Source organism: Schistocerca piceifrons, unplaced genomic scaffold, assembly GCF_021461385.2.
Source record: "Schistocerca piceifrons isolate TAMUIC-IGC-003096 unplaced genomic scaffold, iqSchPice1.1 HiC_scaffold_2512, whole genome shotgun sequence".
In the NCBI taxonomy this organism is placed as follows: domain Eukaryota; kingdom Metazoa; phylum Arthropoda; class Insecta; order Orthoptera; family Acrididae; genus Schistocerca; species Schistocerca piceifrons.
Window position 1 is genome coordinate 86,263 of NW_025728457.1, and position 21,779 is coordinate 108,041.

The 21,779-nt window shown below is 40.8% G+C and overlaps 1 protein-coding gene across 8 annotated transcripts in view; it reads left to right on the forward strand.

The window, feature by feature from the left end:
- The window catches only part of LOC124743702 (zinc finger protein 708-like), a 116,293-nt gene that overhangs the window by 50,555 nt on the left and 43,959 nt on the right, over positions 1-21,779 (forward strand). For all 8 annotated transcript variants that reach the window (XM_047248877.1, XM_047248873.1, XM_047248878.1 and 5 more), the window contains one exon: positions 9,157-9,249. In XM_047248877.1, the coding sequence (XP_047104833.1) occupies positions 9,157-9,249 (93 nt within the window). The remainder of the gene's footprint in view (positions 1-9,156; positions 9,250-21,779) is intronic.

Sequence of the window (21,779 nt, forward strand, 5' to 3'; positions counted from 1 at the left end):
TCTCCCCTCTAGCTATCGCCCCATTTCTCTCACGAGTAGTGTCTGTAAGGTTTTGGAGCGTATGGTGAATTACCGTTTAGCTTGGTGGCTGGAATCCCGCAGTCTTTTAACACCAGCCCAATGCGGATTCCGAAAGCATCGTTCTGCAGTTGACCATCTTGTTGCTCTCTCCACGTATATCATGAACAATTTTCTCCGGAAACGCCAAACGGTAGCAATATTTTTTGATCTGGAGAGAGCATACGATACCTGTTGGAGGACAGGCATCCTCCGCACACTGTTCTCTTGGGGCTTTCGAGGCCGGCTGCCCCTTTTTCTTTGCGAATTTATGGCAGAGCGCACATTTAGGGTGCGGGTGAACACTACTCTCTCCCGTACTTTCTCCCAAGAAAACGGGGTACCCCAGGGCTCCATGCTGAGTGTTGTACTGTTCGCCGTCGCCATTAATCCAATTATGGATTGTCTCCTTCCTGATGTCTCGGGCTCCCTCTTTGTGGACGATTTTGCGATCTACTACAGCTCTCAACGGACCAGCCTTCTTGAAAGACGTCTTCAAGGATGTCTCGATCGCCTCCACTCGTGGAGCATCGAAACCGGCTTCTGTTTCTCACCTAGTAAGACCGTTTGTGTTAATTTTTGGCGACGTAAGGAGTTTCTTCCGCCCTCCTTACATCTAGGTCCTGTCAACCTTCCGTTTTCCGACGTCGCTAAATTCTTGGGTCTTATGTTTGACAGAAAACTGTGCTGGTCCTCCCACGTTTCCTATCTTTCGGCTCGCTGTCTGCGTTCCCTTAACACCCTTTGTGTCCTGAATGGTACCTCCTGGGGAGCGGACCGAGTGGTCCTTCTCCGCCTCTATCGCGCCTTAGTGCGCTCGAAATTGGATTATGGAAGCATAGTCTACTCCTCTGCTCGGCCGTCTATTCTTCGGCGTCTCGACTCTATCCACCACCGTGGATTACGTTTAGTGTCTGGAGCTTTTTACACCAGCCCTGTGGAAAGCCTTTATGCTGCGACTGCTGAACCTCCGCTGTCCAATCGGCGGGCAGTCCTTCTGAGTCGTTATGCTAGCCATCTGTCTTCCATGCCTGCTAATCCAGCCCATGACCTTTTTTTCGACGCCTCCTTTGATGTAGGGTATGCAGGCCGCTCCTCCTCCCTACTACCCCCGGGAGTCCGCTTCCGTCAACTGCTCCATTCTCTTTCCTTCCGCTTTCCTAAAACCACCTTGACAACCTGGGGTACAGCACCGCCTTGGCTCCGTCCCCGGATCGACTTGCTCCGAGACCTATGTCAATTTCCCAAGGATGGTACCCCTCCACTTGTTTATCGTCGGGCATTTGCTGCTCTATGTGCACAAATGACGGACGTCACATTTATTTACACCGACGGCTCGAAAACATCGTTAGGTGTAGGGAGTGCCTATATTGTTGGCGACACCCCAAATCACTTCCGGCTTCCTGACCAATGTTCAGTTTATACTGCGGAGCTTTACGCTGTTCTCCAGGCTGTCCACTACATCCGCCGCCATCAGCGGATACAGTACGTAATCTGCTCAGATTCTCTCAGCTCTCTCCTAAGTCTCCAAGCTCTTTACCCTGTGAACCCTCTGGTCCACCGGATTCAGGACTCTGCGCCTGCTCCACCTGGGGGGTGTCTCGGTGGCGTTCGTCTGGCTCCCGGGACACGCTGGTATCTGTGGGAATGAGGCGGCCGATATAGCGGCCAAGGCTGCAGTCTCTCTTCCTCGGCCAGCTATTCAGTCACTTCCCATTACCGATCTACGGAGCGGTTTATGTCGCCAAGTTGCTCATTTATGGCATGCGCATTGGTCAACACTTCCTCATAATAAATTGCGGGAAGTGAAAGCCCTTCCTTGCGCTTGGACCTCTTCCTCCCGAACGCGTCGTCGGGAGGAGGTAATTTTAGCTAGACTCCGGATAGGGCACTGTCTTTTTATCCATCGACATCTTTTAAGTGGCGATCCTCCCTCACTCTGTCCCCACTGCTCTCAGCTGTGGACGGTCAGACACCTTTTAAATGAGTGCCCCTATTTTAATCCATTACGCTCCCGTCTACAGCTATCGCCTGATCTATCGTCGATTGTAGCAGATGACACGCGCTCAGCCGACCGCGTTCTCCAGTTTATTAGTGACAGTGAAATGACGTCAGTCATTTGAAGCTTTTTTTGGGGACAACCAACCCCTTTCTATAGTGGATTTTTAAGCATTCCTTCTGCCTTTAGTTTCTCAAATTTTATGACTTTGTTCCCATTGCTGCTGGTTTTAAATTTCGTTTTTTCCTGTTTCCTACGTCACGGGCTGGGCGCTAATGACCATAGAAGTTTTGCGCCCTAAAACCACAAAAAAAAAAAAAACAGCTTTGTTTTGACCCATCATGAGGTCCAAAAGACATGGACCCTCCTGAGGCCCTCTGCCACCAATTTTTCTCCATCCTTGGTACATCCTGGAGTTCAGCAGTAGTCTATACTATTTGCTTAATGGTTGCTGATCACATAGGCTTTGCTTACACTGTCATGGGTCCTACTGAATTGTCTTCCCTGCTGGAAGCTGTAGAGTTTGTAGCCATCTCTCATGCTCTTGAGTATATGCTTTCCTCCACTGGTGGGTCCTTCATCTGCAGCAACCCCTTGACCAGTTTTAAAGCTTTCAAGCAGTATTACCCTCAGCATACCTTGGTCATTGCTAACCAGTATTCCCAGTATGCCCTTCAGCACTGTGGATGCTCAGTGATGATTGTTTGGACTCTGGATCACATTGGGATCCCTAGGAACAAAGTTACTGATAGCTTGCTCAAACGGGCTACCGGTAAACTGGCTCTGGTAATCAGTATTCTGGAAACAGACATCTGATCAGTATCACACCGTCAAGTTTTAGGAACCTGAAATGTGGAATGAATCACTGTGACTTCAAACAACCTGTGATAAGGAGACTATGAATCTATGGAGGTCCTCCATGCAAGCCCCTCACAAGCATTCTACCATACTCTGCCAGCTCCACATGAGCTGTATCTGGTGGTCTCACAGTCATCTCCTCCAGTACCACACCACTGTCATCATTCCGGTTCAACAGTGGTCTACATTTTGCTGTACTGTCCAACCTAGCCTCCCTGTGGCATAATCTTAATCTCCCTGACTTACTACCCCTGATGCCTCAGTGGCTGACTTAGTTTTATATAATAAATTCATGAGGAGGGCTTTTACCACTCTCTTCAAGGGAGGGCAACTTAACCTTATCGGCACATTCAGGGGTTGGCAGAACACTCTGTTGCCCCCTCTGCCCAGACCAGGCTGTGGCTGGCTAGACTTGGTTGACCAGCCCGGTTCTCACCCTACCTGCTCTTTTACTCTTCTTCCCCCCTCTCCCATTAATCTTTCGTCTCTGTACTTCTCTTGCCCTGTCTATGTTGCTAGTCTTTCCGAGGCAGTTTCTGAGTGGAGTACCTCTGGTAAGTGGTGGGGACTGGGGGATATATGTCCCCTCATTGCTTTCTGCTCTCTGGTGCTTCTGGCTGCTCCCTAAATGGGGCACCTTGGCCTGCCTTTCGTCCTCTGTCTCCTGTTTTTCTTTTTGTCCCTTATATCAGTTTCATAGACATCGGGTTTTTCTTCCTCTGGATTGTGTGTGGTAGGCTTTCTCTTACAACAGTCATGTAGACCTGCCTACCTGTTTGAGAAAGAAGGGATGTATCACCCAGTAGTTTGGTGCCTTTAATCGTTCAATCAGCCAACCACCTCTGTCCATCTGCCACCCCTCTCTGTCCATCTGTTTCTGCCACCCCTCTCTCTCTCTGTCTGTTTTTCTTCTGTTCCTTTCTCCACATCATCCTGCCCACCTCCATAGGAGGTTGCTGTTTCTTACCTTCTTAGTATTTTAGTCTAGATCTGATGGATCTGAGCATAATGTAAGTTTTCACACAAGCACTGTATTGTGCAGGAAGTGTAGTAAGAATGTCATGACACAAATATGGGGTATTAAAGCTAAATTTCCATGGATGGTGAACAATTGTAACCTATGATACCAGCAATTTTGAAAAATGTTTGTGGTCTTCCAGTTGACTCTAGTTAGCTGTGTTATTTGTAGGTTATTACCAATAGTATTTTAACAGCACTTGTAACAAGCATATCTTTACAAACCATTACCTTTGCATTAATTTTTTTTAATGATTGTATGTAATGAATGCCTTAAGTACATATTTGGTGCCAACAGAGCAAGGAGGACTTCCTTCTACATCTACATAACTACTCTACAATTAACATTTAAGTGCTTGGCAGAGGGTTCATCGAACCACAATCATACTATCTCTCTACCATTCCACTCCCGAACAGCGCACAGGAAAAACAAACACCTAAACCTTTCTGTTCGAGCTCTGATTTCTCTTTTTATTTTGATGATCATTCCTCCCTATATAGGTTGGGCTCAACAAAATATTTTCGCATTCGGAAGAGAAAGTTGGTGACAGGAATTTCGTAAATAGAATGACTTCCATCCCAACTCACGTATCATATCTGCCACACTCTCTCCCCTATTATGTGATAATACAAAATGAGCTGCCCTTTTTTGCAGCCTTTCGATGTCCTCCGTCAATCCCACCTTGTAAGGATCCCACACCGTGCAGCAATAGTCTAACAGAGGACGAATGAGTGTAGTGCAAGCTGTCTCTTTAGTGGACTTGTAGCATCTTCTAAGTGCCCTGCCAATGAAACGCAACCTTTGGCTCGTCTTCCCCACAATCTTATCTATGTGGTCTTTCCAACAGAAGTTGTTCGTGATGTTGACACCCAGGTACTTAGTTGAATTGACAGCCTTGAGAATTGTACTGTTTATCGAGTAATCGAATTCCAACGGATTTCTTTTGTAACTCATGTGGATCACCTCACACTTTTCGTTATTTAGCGTCAACTGCCAACTGCCACACCATACAGCAATCTTTCCTAAATCGCTTTACAACTGATACTGGTCTTCGGATGACCTTACTAGATGGTAAATTACAGCATCATCTGCGAACAAGCTAAGAGAACTGCTCAGATTGTCACCCAGGTCATTTATATAGATCAGGAACAGCAGAGGTCCCAGGACGCATCCCTGGGGAACACCTGATATCACTTCAGTTTTACTCGACGATTTGCCGTCTATTACTACGAACTGCGACCTTCCTGACACGAAATCTCGATTCCAGTCGCACAACTGAGGTGATACCCCATAGGCCTGCAGCTTGATTAGAAGTCGCTTGTGAGGAACGGTGTCAAAAGCTTTCCGGAAATCCAGAAGTACGGAATCAACCTGAGATCCCCTGTCAATAGCGGCCATTACTTCGTGCGAATAAAGAGCTAGCTACGTTGCAGAAGAACGATGTTTTCTGAAACCATGCTGATCACGTATCAATAGATTGTTCCCTTCGAGGTGATTCATAATGTTTGAATACAGTATATGCTCCAAAACCCTACTGCAAACCGACGTCAATGATGTAGGTCTGTAGTTCGATGGATTACTCCTACTACCCTTCTTAAACACTGGTGTGACCTGTGCAGTTTTCCAATCTGTAGGTACAGAACTATCAGTGAGCGAGCGGTTGTATATGATTGCTAAGTAGGGAGCTATTGTATCAGCGTAATCTGAAAGGAACCCAATCGGTATACAATCTGGACCTGAAGACTTGCCCGAATCAAGCGATTTGAGTTGATTCGCAACCCCTAAGGTATCTACTTATAAGAAACTCATGCTAGCAGCTGTTTGTGTTTCAAATTCTGGAATATTCCATTCGCCTTCCCTGGTGAAGGAATTTCGGAAAACTGTGTTCATTAACTCCGCTTTAGCGGCACAGTCGTCAGTAACAGTACCATCGGCACTGCGCAGAGAAGGTATTGACTGCGTCTTGCCACTTGTGTACTTTACATACGACCAGAATTTCTTCGGATTTTCTACCAAATTTCGAGACAATGTTTCGTTGTGGAACCTATTAAAGGCATCTCACATTGAAGTCAGTGCCAAATTTCGCGCGTCTGTAAATTTTAGCCAATCTTCGGGATTTCGCATTCTTCTGAACTTCGCATGCTTTCTCTGTTGCCTCTGCAACAGCATTCAGACCTGTTTTGTGTACCATGGGGGATCAGTTCCATCTCTTACCAATTTATGAGGTATGAATCTCTGTTGCTGTTGCTACTATATTTTTGAATTTGAGCCACATCTCGTCTACATTTGCGTAGTCAGTTCGGAAGGAATGGAGATTGTCTCTTAGGAAGGCTTCTAGTGACACTTTATCCGCTTTTTTAAATAAAATTATTTTGCGTTTGTTTCTGGTGGATTTGGAAGAAACGGTATTGAGCCTAGCTACAACGACCTTGTGATCACTAATCCCTGTATCAGTCATGATGCTCTCTATTAGCTCTGAATTGTTTGTGGCTAAGAGGCCAAGTGTGTTTTCGCAACCATTTACAATTCGCGTGGGTTCGTGGACTAACTGCTCAAAATAATTTTCAGAGAAAGCATTTAGGACAATCTCAGAAGATGTTTTCTGCCTACCACTGGTTTTGAACAAGTATTTTTGCCAACATATCAAGGGAAGGTTGAAGTCCCCACCAACTATAGCCATATGAGTGGGGTAGTTATTTGTCACGAGACTCAAATTTTCTCTGAACTGTTCAGCAACTATATCATTGGAGTCTGGAGGTTGGTAGAAGGAGCCAATTATTAACTTAGTTCAGCTGTTAAGTATAACCTCCACCCATAGCAATTCACATGGAGTGTCTACTTCGACTTCACTACAAGATAAACCACTACTGACAGACACAAACACTCCACCACCAATTCTGCCTAATCGTATCTTTCCTGAACACCGTCTGAGACTTCGTAAAAATTTCTGCCGAACTTATTTCAGCCTTTAGCCAGCTTTCTGCACCTATAAAGATTTCAGCTTCTGTGCTTTCTATTAGCGCTTGTAGCTCAGGGACTTTCCCAGCACAACAACAACAATTTACAACTACGATTCTGACTGTTCCTTGATCCAAGCATGTCCTGTATTTGCCATGCACCCTTTGAGATTGCAGCCCACCCCGTACTTTCCCCGAGGCCTTCTAACCTAAAAAACCGCCCAGCCACACAGCCTCCACTACCGGTGTAGCTGTCAGCTGAGTGTAGTGAACTCCTGACCTATTCAGCGGAACCCGAAACCCCACCACCCTATGGTGCAAGTCAAGGAATCTGCAGCCAACATGGTCACAAAACCGTCTGAGCCTCTGATTCAGACCCTCCACCCGGCTCTGCACCAAAGGTCCGCAGTCGGTTCTGTCAACGGTGCTGCAGATGGTGAGCTCTGCCTTCATCTCGTAAGCAAGACTGGCAGCCTTCACCAAATAGATAGCCGCTGGAATCCAGAGAGAATTTCCGCAGATCCAAAGCGACACACGTCATTAGTGCCAACATGTGCCACCACCTGCAGCTGGCTGCACCCTGTGCTCTTCATGGCGTCCGGAAGGACCCTTTCCACATCAGGAATGACTCCATCCGGAATGCACACGGAGTGCACACTGGATTTCTTCCCCTCCTTAGCCGCCATATCCCTAAGGGGCCCCATTACGCGCCTAACATTGGAGCTCCCAACTACCAATAAACTCACCCTCTGCGATTGCCTGGACCTTGAAGGCCGAGAATCATCCTCTGAAACAGGGCAGGCAGCTGCATCTGGCTCAGCCAGAGCCAGTGCCTGAAACCTGTTTGTCAGACGCACCGGGGAGGCTTTCTGGTCAGCCTCCGGGGACATCTTTCGCTGCCTGCCACGCCTTGGAACAACCTCCCAATCAACCACAGGCGAGGGCTCAGTCCCACTGCAGGCAGCAACCGGGGCAACCACAGCGGCAGACCGATCTGGGGACAGACGGGACGAGGTTGACATCCCCGTGATACCTAAGTCCGGCTCCCCACAAGGGTGCCCATTGGCAACAGCCTCAAGCTGCGCGACCGTAGTCAGCGCCGCTTGCAGCAGTGAGTGAAGGGATGCCAACTCAGCCCTCATCCGAACACAGCAATCACAGTCCCTGTCCATTCTAATTGATGTTGAACAACAGTTACTGAAACACGAGTCTGTGCCTAGATAACACGCAAAGACACAACAAAGAAACACGCAAAGAATATATGAACTAACCTGTACAAATGCCTAACGACGCGCTACAATTTGCCTGAATTTATGATTACAGTAACTAAAACTCGAAATAACACCTCCTACACGAAACTTACATGTAATATAAGTAAGAATCTACGAAGTAAATACTAAACCGCGATACTACAACTCTCAAATACTATAATACGCCCGAAATTTATGAATTAAACAATGCAAGTATCCAAAAACATGCAAAGAAATTAAGAATTAAACTATGTAACAAATAAGTAAGCTAAGAGTATACGACTTGCTGCTGGCAGCTGCTTATCCAACGGCGACAGGGAGAAGAAATTGTTAATCTTGTTACATGCCTCTGTGTCACAGTGCTATAACAGATGATGTGGAACTATGATATGTGATTGGTATTTTGTAGAGTTCCCAGTCATTATTCACTGTTGTATTTACATCATTACTGACATCCTGCTTTCGCTGTATGTAATTCTGTATGATTTTCATCCAGTACAAATGATATAAATTTTAATTGTTTCCTAAAGAGCAGGCACTGAAAATACATGGTGTAAATAGCATTAAATTTGGTAAATTTTGCTGATAATGTGTGGAATGCCATATTCATTTGATTAATGAACAAAAGTCCTCTTGTTTATGGGTTTACAGCTGGAAGATTATTTGCATCTATTTATTACCTGAGCTTAATTTAGAAATGTTGCTGCACTCATATATAAAGTTCGTATGTTGGAGTACGACCACCCGATAAAGCATCCCATAGTGCCTTTGAAATCAGAGTGGATTATGTGACAGGAATAGAAAGAGAAAGTATGCCAAATAAATACTACACAATGGCTGATAGCAAAATTAGAGACAATAGAACTGATTTGGATGCATTCTGACACTCACTCTTCCCAATCGATAAGAATCTCTGTAAAGTTGGATGATACTCATGAGAAAGGAATAGGTAGAGCTGTCATATACACACAGAAGTTAGCAAGCAGTTATAATTCACAGAATGTTTCCTTCTTTCAGTCCATTGAAGATCCATTGGGAATATCGTGGTCCACTGATTTTATCAAGGAGGATCCTGAATTAAATTTGGAAATGAGTGTAACTGAGAATATTGTAAGTATTTACATGTCTGATATATTGCCTGTAGTCAAGTAATAAGTCTTTTGTTAAGTTTGTAGAGTAAAAGATGCATTGCAGTGAAATTGGCAGATTGTCAGTTTTTTGGAACTTGTTGCTGTTCATAATTGTAGAGTATTCTTGTACTTCTGCACTTGACTTTCATTCCACCTGTTATGTGCTAACTCTTTTAAATAGAAATAGAAATGGAAGGGGATTGGTGACTGGTATAATCTTGTTTTATGTAGCCCTTGTTCGTATCAACTATATTGTATAATGGCTGTGTGCGATGGTCGCAAAATTCACATTTAGGTGAAGTGTAAGTTCTAATAGTGTAGGTCATTTGAGAAATATTCCTCCTTTCAATAACTTCTGATAAATGCAATTCAACAGATCATTGGCTGTTATCTTTTGTGTGAATATTATTCTTACATTTGACCTAAAAAAATTTTGGGTTATGAAAAAGAGAGATAAAATTCGTGTGTTGTAGATCAGCCCTGATACTTTGGCCACAACCTGTATATATTGTGGCAGCTTGTGTGGTGCCTGTTGTATTAGTTATAAAATTTTCAGTAATAGAATAACTCTGTATATGGCTTTTGGTGAATGATAGTACATAGATGAAGCCATGTATGACCTTGTCATTAGAGTCCTGGCAGATCTAAAGAAGAAAGATAAATTTTTTACATATGATTTATGACCTTAGTAAGGTAAAGAGATGCTCAAATTGATAAATATGTCACAGGAATGAAATTAGACAATGATTGGGGAACATTTAACATACAATTGCAGAAGGTTAGGTACTGGCTTGCTCTTGATCTCATTGTTCATAATCAAACTTGTTGCAGTTGCAAAGCATTCTTCAGGCACAAAATGTTGGCTTCTTCAACACAGAAATGTGTGGTGATGATACAAGCATACAGGTCAAGGAACCAAATGATCATGCTAGGGACAGCTCACATTATGTAAAGGAGTGTAGCTGATTCACAGGTAACAGGCCAAGACTTTGACTCATGTTATGCCATTTTAAACAAATTAAAGGGATGCATTGGCATCACAAGTAGACAGGACAGTAAGTGAAACAGTAGTACTGTTGTTCCACAAGAAGGGTTTTACAGAAATGAGAATGCCACACATAGTAGTCAGGGATGTGCAAATGAGGAGCTAGGCCAAAACAATGAACAGTACAGTGTCCTAGGGCATACCTGTAGTTGTCAAAGTGGCTGGATTGTAGTTGGTGACCACTTACCGTGAAAATACAAAAGGCCATAGTGGCCTTCGTATGCAGTCAAAGAGATCACAGGTCAAACAAGATGTCTCCATGGCACCAGGGCCAGAGGTTCAGGGATAGTGTCCACTTCATGGAGTGCTGCTCCCATAGCAAGTGTGTAGAACAGTGTGTTTCTGGTTGTGTGGTCTGGAAAACCATGTCATGTGGTTGGCACTGAAATCACTGATGTGTACCTCCCCCCCACCCCACTTGTTGCTTTGAAAATATGTAACTTAGATTAAATAGTGGTAGACACCTGAGCAAATCTACAAATAGGATGTGTGACGATAACAGTGATCCTGAGAAGTACATGAAGTTGTGCAGTGAACATCTTAGCTCTGTCAGCTAGTGACATGCAGTGTTTGTGGTCTCAGGAGCATAAAATGCTAGGGCTTAATGATGCAGATAAATTGGGCTGACCATTTTGATACTGGCACATGGTCAGCAATATTCTGTATTAATTGTGAAATTGTGAACTTTTTTAGGTAAATACATGAGAAGCTAGAGCAAGCTAGCAAGATAGCAAAGTAATACTTTGCTGGAGAAGCAATTAAGTGATAGGCTGCCACATCTGTCATTGGTAGGTTCAAACAGTACATAGGTGTTATGGAGATGCTTCAGAAACTCAAATGAGAACTTCCAGAAGGAAGGTAATGTTCTTTGGAGGAACACTATGGAGATAATTTAGAGAATTGCCATTTGAACCCGATTGCTAAACAATTTCGTTGTTTCCAACATACATTGCACATAAGGACTATGATGATAAAATTTGAGAAATCGGGGCTGATATGGAGGCACATAGACAGTCTTTTTCCCTCATATTTGCGAGTGGAATGGGAATGAAAATGACCAGCAGGGTTATGGTGTACCCTTCCCAGTGCGCCATTAGCTGGATAGCGGAGTATCGATGTATGTGGAGATATTAGGTAAAATAAGTAGCTGACTAATGTAGTAGGAGCAACAGTGATATTTTACATAGTAGTAAATGTACATTTACATACAAAATAATCCATTAGCAGTTTCCATAATTAGCAGTGTCAGTAGATTAGCACTAGTCACAAACAGCTGGTTGTCAGTATACTTCAGAGGTAAATTTCCTGTGGGAGCTTCTGCCTTAAGATTTGCAGACTGGCTCACCCCACTTCCATCCACATCTTCATTTATGGAATGCAATGTGTAAATCAAGGAATGAACAAATGAATAACATTCACATCCCATCTCTAGCCAAAGCAGAGGTTACAGTGTTGAAAGCAAATTTAATTTTATGGAAAAATTTCTGAAACGTTCAATAAGACGCAACCCATCAAGGCAAATTATCATATTTTACTGAAAGAAACTATACCTGTATAAGCAATTCTTCAGGATGTTTAAAATCATCAGATTTCACAAAGCTGTAATATTGTAATAAATAAAGGTACAGAATTGGTGTCGGATTTTTACTTCTATATATGCTTGCAAATCCTTTATTTACAAAGGAACCATATGATCTTCCCATTGCTTACAATTCATGTGTGTGCACATGTGGTTTAAGGTGGTTTTCACAGCTGTGTTTAGGATCAGATTCATCATTTACTGATCACAAAAATCAAAATTCTTTTCAACACATTTAAGCAGCCATGTTATAGACTTGATCCATGCATTTGCAACCGTGTCAGTTTAGGAAACTCACTGCTGTTGGCATGTAGTATCATAGTTCATCCAATGATGTTGGAAGAGGAGGCACATATGTGGAGCCTTTCACAAACTCCTGCCAGTAAAAGAGATCGAGAGATTGGTCGATCTATGTTTTTTTCTAATATTGTCAACTCTCTTCAGTTTGTTACAGAATTCCCTTCTCTTCAGATTCAGTTCAGTGCCAATCCCATAAGTTTGATAATAAATCATGATCACTACCTACAAACTTCCTGTCCCATGTTGCACAGCACATTACCCTTATTAATGTTGCAGCTAGCAGTTCAGGTCATCCCTTGAAGACTCATTTTATAACATGTAATGTAATTAGAAACAACCTGCTACTGGAAGAAGTAGACATTACTGTACACACACTAAATGATACATACTGCGTACAATTCCTTGGTGTCTGCTTGGGTTTCAATTGAAATGGGGTCAAGAAAATGGTAAACTTCTCAGGTTGATCCCCTCAGCATTGCTCACCTTGAGGCAATTATGATAGCATCTCTTGGAGTTTTGACTTGTTTTTGGAAATATCTTCTGGGAAATCCAACTGCAAATAAATAAAATTTTTGTTACTTAATGTACAAGCCAATAGGTAGTTCCATAGTGACACGTAGGTGCAAGATCCCCTAGGTCAGTGAAGAGGTTTATGCGAGGTGTTTAGTTGTCAACATCACATCATTCGTACTATAAGCTTGTATAGGATAAATACTAATTTGTTTATAGCTGCCATGTCCTATAAGATTATACTATAGGGTAGTACTGAGTGAAAGCATGCTAGGAAGCATTTCTGCAAGTTGACACTCTGGAAGAACACTCATTAATTGCAAGGCAGAGAGATATGAGCTTTTTGGTTAACTAATTCTCATGCTGGTGCTTCCTTAATTTAATATCCATCCAAATGCCCAAGAACTTAACTCATAAATCCTCATCCAGTGCCTGTAATTGATATCTCCTTGTATCTGTAAGCCATTTGGACTTGTTTGGAGTTGCATCATGTGTGCTTATGTAAGTCTAAAGGTTGAATTTTTATTCTGTTGCCTGTAAACCAGTTGCAAGCATGATCCATTATTCTTCTGGCTGTTTTTAGTATGAGTGTGTTTGCTGATTATCAGTGTACTTATTGGCAAGCATTGCAGATTTTGAAGAAGGCATCTCCAATGGTTTTAGCACAACATATATGTAGGTCAGGATAAATCAAATGCTGAGCCCTGTGGGACATTGTATGTATTGTTTCCCCATTTTGTATTCAGTTTTCCTCCCAAGGCATCATTTATTACTACGACCCAGTTTTTGTTGCTAAGCTAAGATTCCGTTCTTGTAAGTGTAATTCTTTTAACACCATAACACTGTATTTCCTGACTAAAGGGAGATGAAGGTTGTAATGTGATGCCAATAAGGTTTCTCCACTTCTACTGCATATTTCAGTCATGCTGTAAAGTCAGCACAATATTTTAGTTATTAGATTGTTGCAATCTTAACAAGAAGAGTTCCTGCTTCTATCAGCAGATGATTCTTGTGACTGATTTGACCATTCATCTGATGAAACTGATGTCTGGTCAAGTATACACTTCCTGACTGAGTCTGATGTAACTAATTTCAATGGTCACCTCCCCCCTCCCCCCCCCCCCCCTAGTTTTTTCAGCTACTGTTAAGAAATTATTGTTTTCATGACCTGATATTATCTCAGTTTTTCCTAAATATTAGGCTGGTGCACAAGTTGATAATCAATTGTCATTTTTTATTTGTAGTTCACTGTTGCTCTTTGAGTCTACATATTGTCATTTTGTCATTTGAATATAGTAAGTGGAACTGTGGCCACTAGATATTGGAGTGCCAAGTGGAGAAAGAGGAGCATTGTTGGGTTCTATATAGGTGTAAAAGCAATGGAGGCAGCCAGAAACATTTGCATCCTGTTTGTATTTAATACCATTGGACAGAGCTAGTCAAGAAAATTGTTTTTTCATTCTAGGGAGAATTTTTTTGCCATTAGTGACTTACCTTCAAGGTTTGATGGAGATCGTTTAAATGCATTAATTCACAATGACCCATGTCACTGTACTTGAGAACTGGCAAATTCGATGAACTGTGGTCATTTCATGACCTTCTGATATTTGTGTGCAGTGGATAAGGCTCAAAAATAGGGTGTGTGGATACCACATGCACTTAACCAAAATCACAAAAATGGAGGCCATATGCACATTCTTGCTTGCCTTTAATCAGTTGTATGTGAACAACACTAATCATTCCTGCCCTGTATCATTATGCTGATCTGAAATGGTAGCTTTGTGCTAAAATAAGGAAAAGAAAGGAATGGTTGAGCCCAAACAAAGCATCAACAAAAAGCATCCACAAAAGATAATGTACATTCTGTGTGGTTTACTATGAATTGCATCCTTGAGATGTAACCACTGATTACTACTGACATTTACTGTCAACAGCTGAGACTGGTTGCAGATGCTGTACATGAACAATGACCAGGAAGACAGTACTCAAGGAAAATGCCTGCCCACAATCTGCTAGACTGACAAAAAACTGTACACAGGAGTTGGGGGTTGGTCATTGCACACCCACCTTATTCAACTGATATTGCACCCTCAGATTTTCTCCTTTTCTGCTCTCAATCAAACAGCCTTAAAGGAACTTCCTTTCCAGATGAAAATGTGCTCAGTGCCTTGCTTAATGAGTTCTTCGCCTTAAAACCAGGTGACTTCTACAGTTACAGAATGAAAGTCATCTCAGCATTCAGAGACTGTTGTAAATAGTGAAGGAGAATATTTTGTTGATTATTTAAGTTTCTCTTATTTGTATCTGTTATAAATTAAAATTACAGAAAGTGCCATGAACAGTATACCAACCAAATAATTGCTGCAAAAGGGTACATATGCCTTATCTTTTTTCATTTTACTGGTAAACTGTGTTTCCTTTCATCTCTGTCTAACCAGTATGTATAATGTTTAAAATAATACTTGGTCTGTTAAGCCCAGTGTCTCAATAGAGATGTTAGTATTATACATATCTTTTGCAACACAGTTAACTCGATGTGTGCTAAGTCTTCAATGATGAATCATATTGTCTTTAGTTGTCAAGTTTATAAAGAATTTAATATTTTCTCAAAATAATTCTGATCCCCCAGTAAGGTTATGGCTGAGTAAATGACAGAAGATTTTTAATTTCTTGTCACAAAATGATGTGCTCTGTTGAGAGGTTAATGTAACATATGCACAGTGGTTTCTCAGGACATTTGAGTAGTGGTGTCAGGGTCAGCTGTGTTGTGACAGTTATCCAACATCAAAGCTAATTACTCTTGTTCTGCGGTATTAGTTTAAATAATTTTAATGAACAACCCAAAGGGTTCATTGAAATATTATCAAAAAATGAGCATAGCTTCTAATACTAATTACATATGAAAAAATTCAATGAAGAATTGACAGAATCTGTAAATTAGTTATTAAATTTGTTTACTTCAGTGTAGAAATGACTGAAGCACTAAATATCCACCAATTGATGTTGGATGTTGTAAATAATTTGAATTTGTTGTATAATCAGTAGGCCTGGTAATTGCAGTGGATAAAGATACAATTATTTCTTAATGGAGTACAACAGTATACTTACTCATTAATGGTCAGTTGAATCAAAAGTAGAATTCAGCTGAGGAAAGAGTAATTCCAAGTTTCCTCTTGGACAATCACACACATGAAAAATGAGTTTCATTAATTGTTATAGTAACATTTCCTTTTCTAAATGATTGATGTGTTCACACAGTTGGCTGTGTGGAATTAAAGGTAGCTCCTGAAAGAATTTTTTAAAATTATATTTAAATCAGAAATTGTTTGAATTGCACCCTTCCTTTAAAATAAAAATACATACGGAATGGGTTACATTAGGCATGCAGTAATTGTATCTAAAACTTGTAATCGTGAAGATGAAAGTCAAAAACTAATTGCATTTTGGACACCATAGATTCTATACATGGCTCGCACAAATAGCGTCATTCATAGTGCAATTTTGGATACTCTAAGAAACTAAAACTATACATAAATCATATGATTTAAACACACAAGTCTTTCAGTTTTTCATTATATTACATTTTCTTCTTAAAAGATTCATGTTGCAACTCAGTCGTATTTCCCAATTCTAAACACATAAGAAATATCGGTTGCTTTTTAAATAATCATTCGTTGATTTATTAATGTTCAGATTTGTTCAGTTCTAACAAAAAGTGCTGTCACTTTTGTATTGTGTGAAAAAATTTTAGCCTGTGGAATGGGTTTCAAAAACATTTCCATAGCCAGAGATGCCATAGATATTGTTTTATACCTCTTTTATTTAAAATTTCTACAGTGACAAACAATCCAGGATTTATCAGATCAACATGCAGATCTTTGCAAGCATCTGTTGCAATTGTCTTCATCTGCAGCATTTGATCCCCACAAGAACCACTTTCCACCGGAATACCCGGCATCCTTAGATATGAGAAGTAGTTTGGTTTTTTCAACCTTCAGGGTTGTTGGGTCAACAGTATTATGATAGTGTAAGGTAAAAAATAATAATAGTTTTGAATATGAGCAAAAAGTTTGACCTGAATGTAATTTATGCTCACGCAGTTGTCCAGAAACCATCTTCCAGTACCATAAAACGTAGTTTTTCCTTGAATCTGAGTTTGTGCACATTCATAAAAATCAGCCAGCATGCCATTTTCTTTGTTTCATCTGGTTCCACACTCCTCTCCTCATTGTACCACCAATAGCATCTGTCACAACTTCACCATTACATGCAGTAAAGAATAGCAGTCCATTTCCACTTAAAATACTTTCAATCACAAACTGGATATCGTGTACTTGTTTTCAAATAGGTAGGTACAGCCATCTCAAAAAATTATCAAATTTTTTGGAGACATGAGATCATCTTTACATCAGCTATTATTTATGTGACAACACAGCAACAGAAACTGTTTCATGTGTTAGATCTCATTGGTGATGGTGGCATGATTAAATATTCCTGCAGCATTCAGGCGCAACCTGTGAAGACTGTACTTGTGCATGTGATGAATGAGCACTTCAACTTTTGTCTTCATTAATCAAAGAAACATTATCTACAAAGTCTGTCTGTAGATTTCCAGATTTGAGAGATCGATTTTGCACATATCCCTAATTCAGCAGATTGTGAGTTTTTCATGAAGCAGTGAAATGTTAAATATAAAATTTATCAATTTCTGATACAACATCAGTGATGGTACCATTAACTTCTTTATATTTTTGTTGCCTGTCAACATCAATCAATTTTTCCATTTTACTTCTTTGTCAGTGAACTTCATTATTTAATGTGAAGTGAAGTTTAGGAGTTACAGCTTTTACACTTTTTACACGAGTTCATAGTATACATGAATTAACAGTAAACCACATGTCCCAGTAACTCCTTACCTCAAGAAAAAACGCTCTTGCCAGTGCATTCACCAGATAGTTGGCATGACACCTACATACATACATACATACATCGAGGTGTATTCAAAACCAACAAAATGTGTAATGAATGAAAGTATTTTTTATTTGCCCCATTTCTTTGTCTGCATAACATTGTTTATAAGCTCCCTGAGGTGAAAATACTATGTAGTGTTTTTGCAGCACTTTGTGCATCTTAGTCTTCGGATCTTTAAATAATTAAGTATGCCATCCGTCAGGTGCTTGACAGATTGTCATCTCTGTTGTAAAAAATTCAGCTGTTAGCTTCTCTCCTTCTTAAACCTTGTTATTCAGTTTGTGTTGTTTATGTTTCCTTAAACATTATGGAAGTTGTTGCACTTTAACAATTAATTTGTTTGTTACCGCATATTTCCATGTTGCGCTCGTGGATGTAACTATCTTTTTACTGATTTTCGTGAAGTTTATGCGGATTAGTATGAACCTAAATAGGGTTCTGATTGTTACACTCCAGTGACAAGAGTGGTTTTGCATTTACTTTCTTTGTACATACTCTTCACAACTCTTTCTTCCTCTTTTCCTTTATTTTAAAACTAGACATTTGCTAAGTTGCTCTCTTCCCTTTCTTCTGAAGTCTTGTAACATTTTCTTATATTTTTCTCTGAATTGAATCAGTTGTAATTGATTTGAATATAGTTTTGTAATATATATAGATATATATATATATATATCTCCCTCTCCCTCCCTCTCTCTCTCTCTCAAACTTACTATCCATTATCTTTAACAAAAAGCTAGTATTAATAATGTGTAACAATGCACCAGCCTTCATATACCGATGTATTACTCTGTAACTTATTCAGCAAATGAAACTTTTATTGTTTCATCCACAAAATAATTTCCCCATAAATTCTTTTCTTTACAGTACATTTGTTTAAAAAATTGTTTAGGTTGAATTTAACTAACAAAAAATGTAAACTTTGTTCCTGACCTACCTTCTGTGTAGTAAGAATCATTGACGTTAAATTCTTCTTTGGATATCACAACTTAATCAGTATTTTTAGTTGCAAATCTGGCCGCAAACATGATGAATTTAAACTTAAAATGCCTGTAACACTGTAGCCAAACTAAATGTATTTTGTAACATGGTGTATGCAGTTTAAATCAGCACACAGGAAGTGTCATAATGATCAGTAAGTTAGGTATGGTATGTTATGACAGTCTTCATATCATTGTAACCTCTACTTGTAACTTTCAAAAAATAGATGTGAGAAATTATTTATATTTTTCCTCCCCAGACAGGAAAATAGATACTACAGCTAAACCATGATGCAAAAAACAAAGATAAGGTTCAGAAAATTATATTTTACTCTTGTGCTTACATTTTGGAATGACTCAAAACTACAAATTGGTCAGACAAAATGGCTGGCCATGACTTAACTTCAGGAGGTGGAATAGCTAGTACTGACAATGCACGCACACAAAAGTACAAGCAACTTCCCTAGCTCAGGGAATGATTAGTTCCTTCATCTGGAAAGAGGAAGGTTAGGAAAGAAGGGCAGGTCACTGAGACCCAAAGAGTGTCACTCACAAGGAAACATCGTCAGTTGGGCCTTATATTTTAGAGAGAACAAAAGCACTCCATATTTTATGGAGTAAGACACACTTTTATCTTCAAAAAATTTCGTGCAACATTCAGGTGTGTCTTTTACTCAAAATGTAAAAATGTCCTTTATTTGATGTAAAATTCCTGCCAGGCTTAAAAAACAGGCCATATATTCAATGCTGTTGGGAACCTATCTATCTGGCAACACTGGATTCAACTGGCAGCAGCAGTGCACCGATGCGATGAACATGAGTTGTGGAGCTTCACAAGCTTGCTAACACTGTCCCTCCTGCCCTACCATCACAAACCCAGAACACTGTCTAGCCTATGATGTGTCACTGCAGTCTACAGTGCCAGTGAACTTGAACTGAAAGTCATTTGTATTATCGGTAACAGAAGAGTATTTTCTTTAGTAGTTTCCTAATGGAAAAAAGAGAGGTTTCATATGATGTGAGCTATAAATTGAAGGTAATAGCATATGCAGAACAATATGGAAACAGAGCAGCTGAGTGACATTTAGGTCCTCCTCCACCAGAAAGAGCCATTCGTGATTGGCTTGCTAGTAAGGAAGAACTGAAAATAATGAGGAAGACTCAATGTGCAAATTGAGGACTGAATGCAAAATGGCCAAAACTACACTGTTATCCAAAATTAAAGCAGCAAACAACACCCCTGTCCTGTGCTTAATTCATGATACAGTCCTACATACTGTCAACCAGATGTCTGTATGATCGTGTTCTGCATGGAAGATGGCATTCCGGTCAACTGAGAACTATGCCAATGATGTCAGGGCATGTATGAAATGAGGTAGTGTTTTTTGGGTAACCCCACATCCACAGTAACTGTGTACACAGCTACAGACAGTGCAGTATGACACAGAGAAAATGCCTACCAGACTCGGCAGTGGAGGGCCGTAGGAAGAAAGGAAGCAGGACAGTAAAAAGTTAATGTGGGCTGATGGATTTGTGTGAATTGTTCCAGTGTTTCTTGGATGGGGTGACAGCTCATAGAGACTGAAACTATATCCCAAAGTCCAGGGCAGGGCTGACCATGTGCGACTTCAGAAGAGAGCACCATTATTTTGCTGCAAGGTCACAACAGACTGCCTTAGAACTGCATGGCAACTGGCATATGAGCTTGCATCATCCACGGGACATGTTGTATCAAAGTAAACTGTGTGCATATGTCTTTGGCGGAGTGGCCTTCATTGTTGGAGACTGCTGTATGTCTAGCTCTGACACATCTTCACAGAAGTCAGCATCTAGAGTGAACAGACAGCTTGCTTATGACTCAGGGCAGGCTGCCCTGTCTTGCATTCTTTTTGCTGGACCCATGCTGCATTCCAGGATGTCACTCTGTGTGTCACAGTCATGTGGCATAGGCTGTGATAGTGGGACAAGAATCATGTAGTATACAAACTGCTGAGTACTTCGGCACTCCAGTTTGTTTCTTTAGGGTTTAAGGCATGTGTTATAAATAGTATTCTGGTGGCAAGTGATGAAAAGCTTCTGTCTTTCCACTAGCATGTTGCAGCATTGGCTGTTGCTATACTATGCACAGCTGGCTCTGCTTTGCAAAGCAAGTTGTCCATGTTTTGCTTCACAATGCATAACACTCTCACCCGTCTGCAGCTGGCTCTGTTTCAACTCTCTTCTGCTCTGGCGTATTCTTTTACCATTGATGGTCGATACACTACATTGACCTTTTAATTAAGACTGTCTCTCAGGTTGACCAAACTAAACTACCCATTACATCAGTGTTACTGGCGACCATTATTTCCAGCGTTATTTTCCCTCTTAAGAATCGTTCTAACAATTAGTTACCTGAACCTTTTCACTGAATCTTACACATTTCCATAGACCCCCTTGCCCTGAACCTTAACTGGAACACCATGGTACTAATTTCGTTACTGTGCTTCTTGCACAATCATTTCATACTCTCTACTCCTCACTTAAAAGCGAAAATAAATCAGTTATTCTTCATATTATATCACTGTGAATTCTGCTTCATTCTGCTGCTTTTATGATTCAATTATCCAATGAGGTGGAATCTGAACTATGGCTGGGTCTGAACTTGGTGGTGTTCTTTGTTTTTCATGTACCGGAACACCACCAGGCTCAGCAGAACGAGTGCTGCTGTGGTGGTTAGTATGACAATAGTCAGTGTTGTCTCTTTCCAGTGCTGATTTTCACAATATGAATTTACACGCTGCATAAGGTTTCCAGGGAGATTGGTCCCTCCTGCTGATTCAGAAGTGTTTTTATAGATAACATTAGTTCTGGCTCTAGAGTTTGATATAAGCTTCTCAGATTTGTGGCATGTGGCGCTTCCATGGGCTCCTTTGGCCAGTACAAATGTGGCTGGGAAATACTAAAGTGAGTTATCTCTGCAGCCACGGTGGACAGGCAGAAAGTAGGCCCCATTATGTTGAATACTGTTCCATTTAATAAGAAAGCATTCACCTTTCATTCTACCCTCCTTGATGTACCCCTCCATTTCTTGCAACAACTATCTGCTACTACCATGTTCTCAAAGCTAGGGTACAATCCATGTGCCTTGA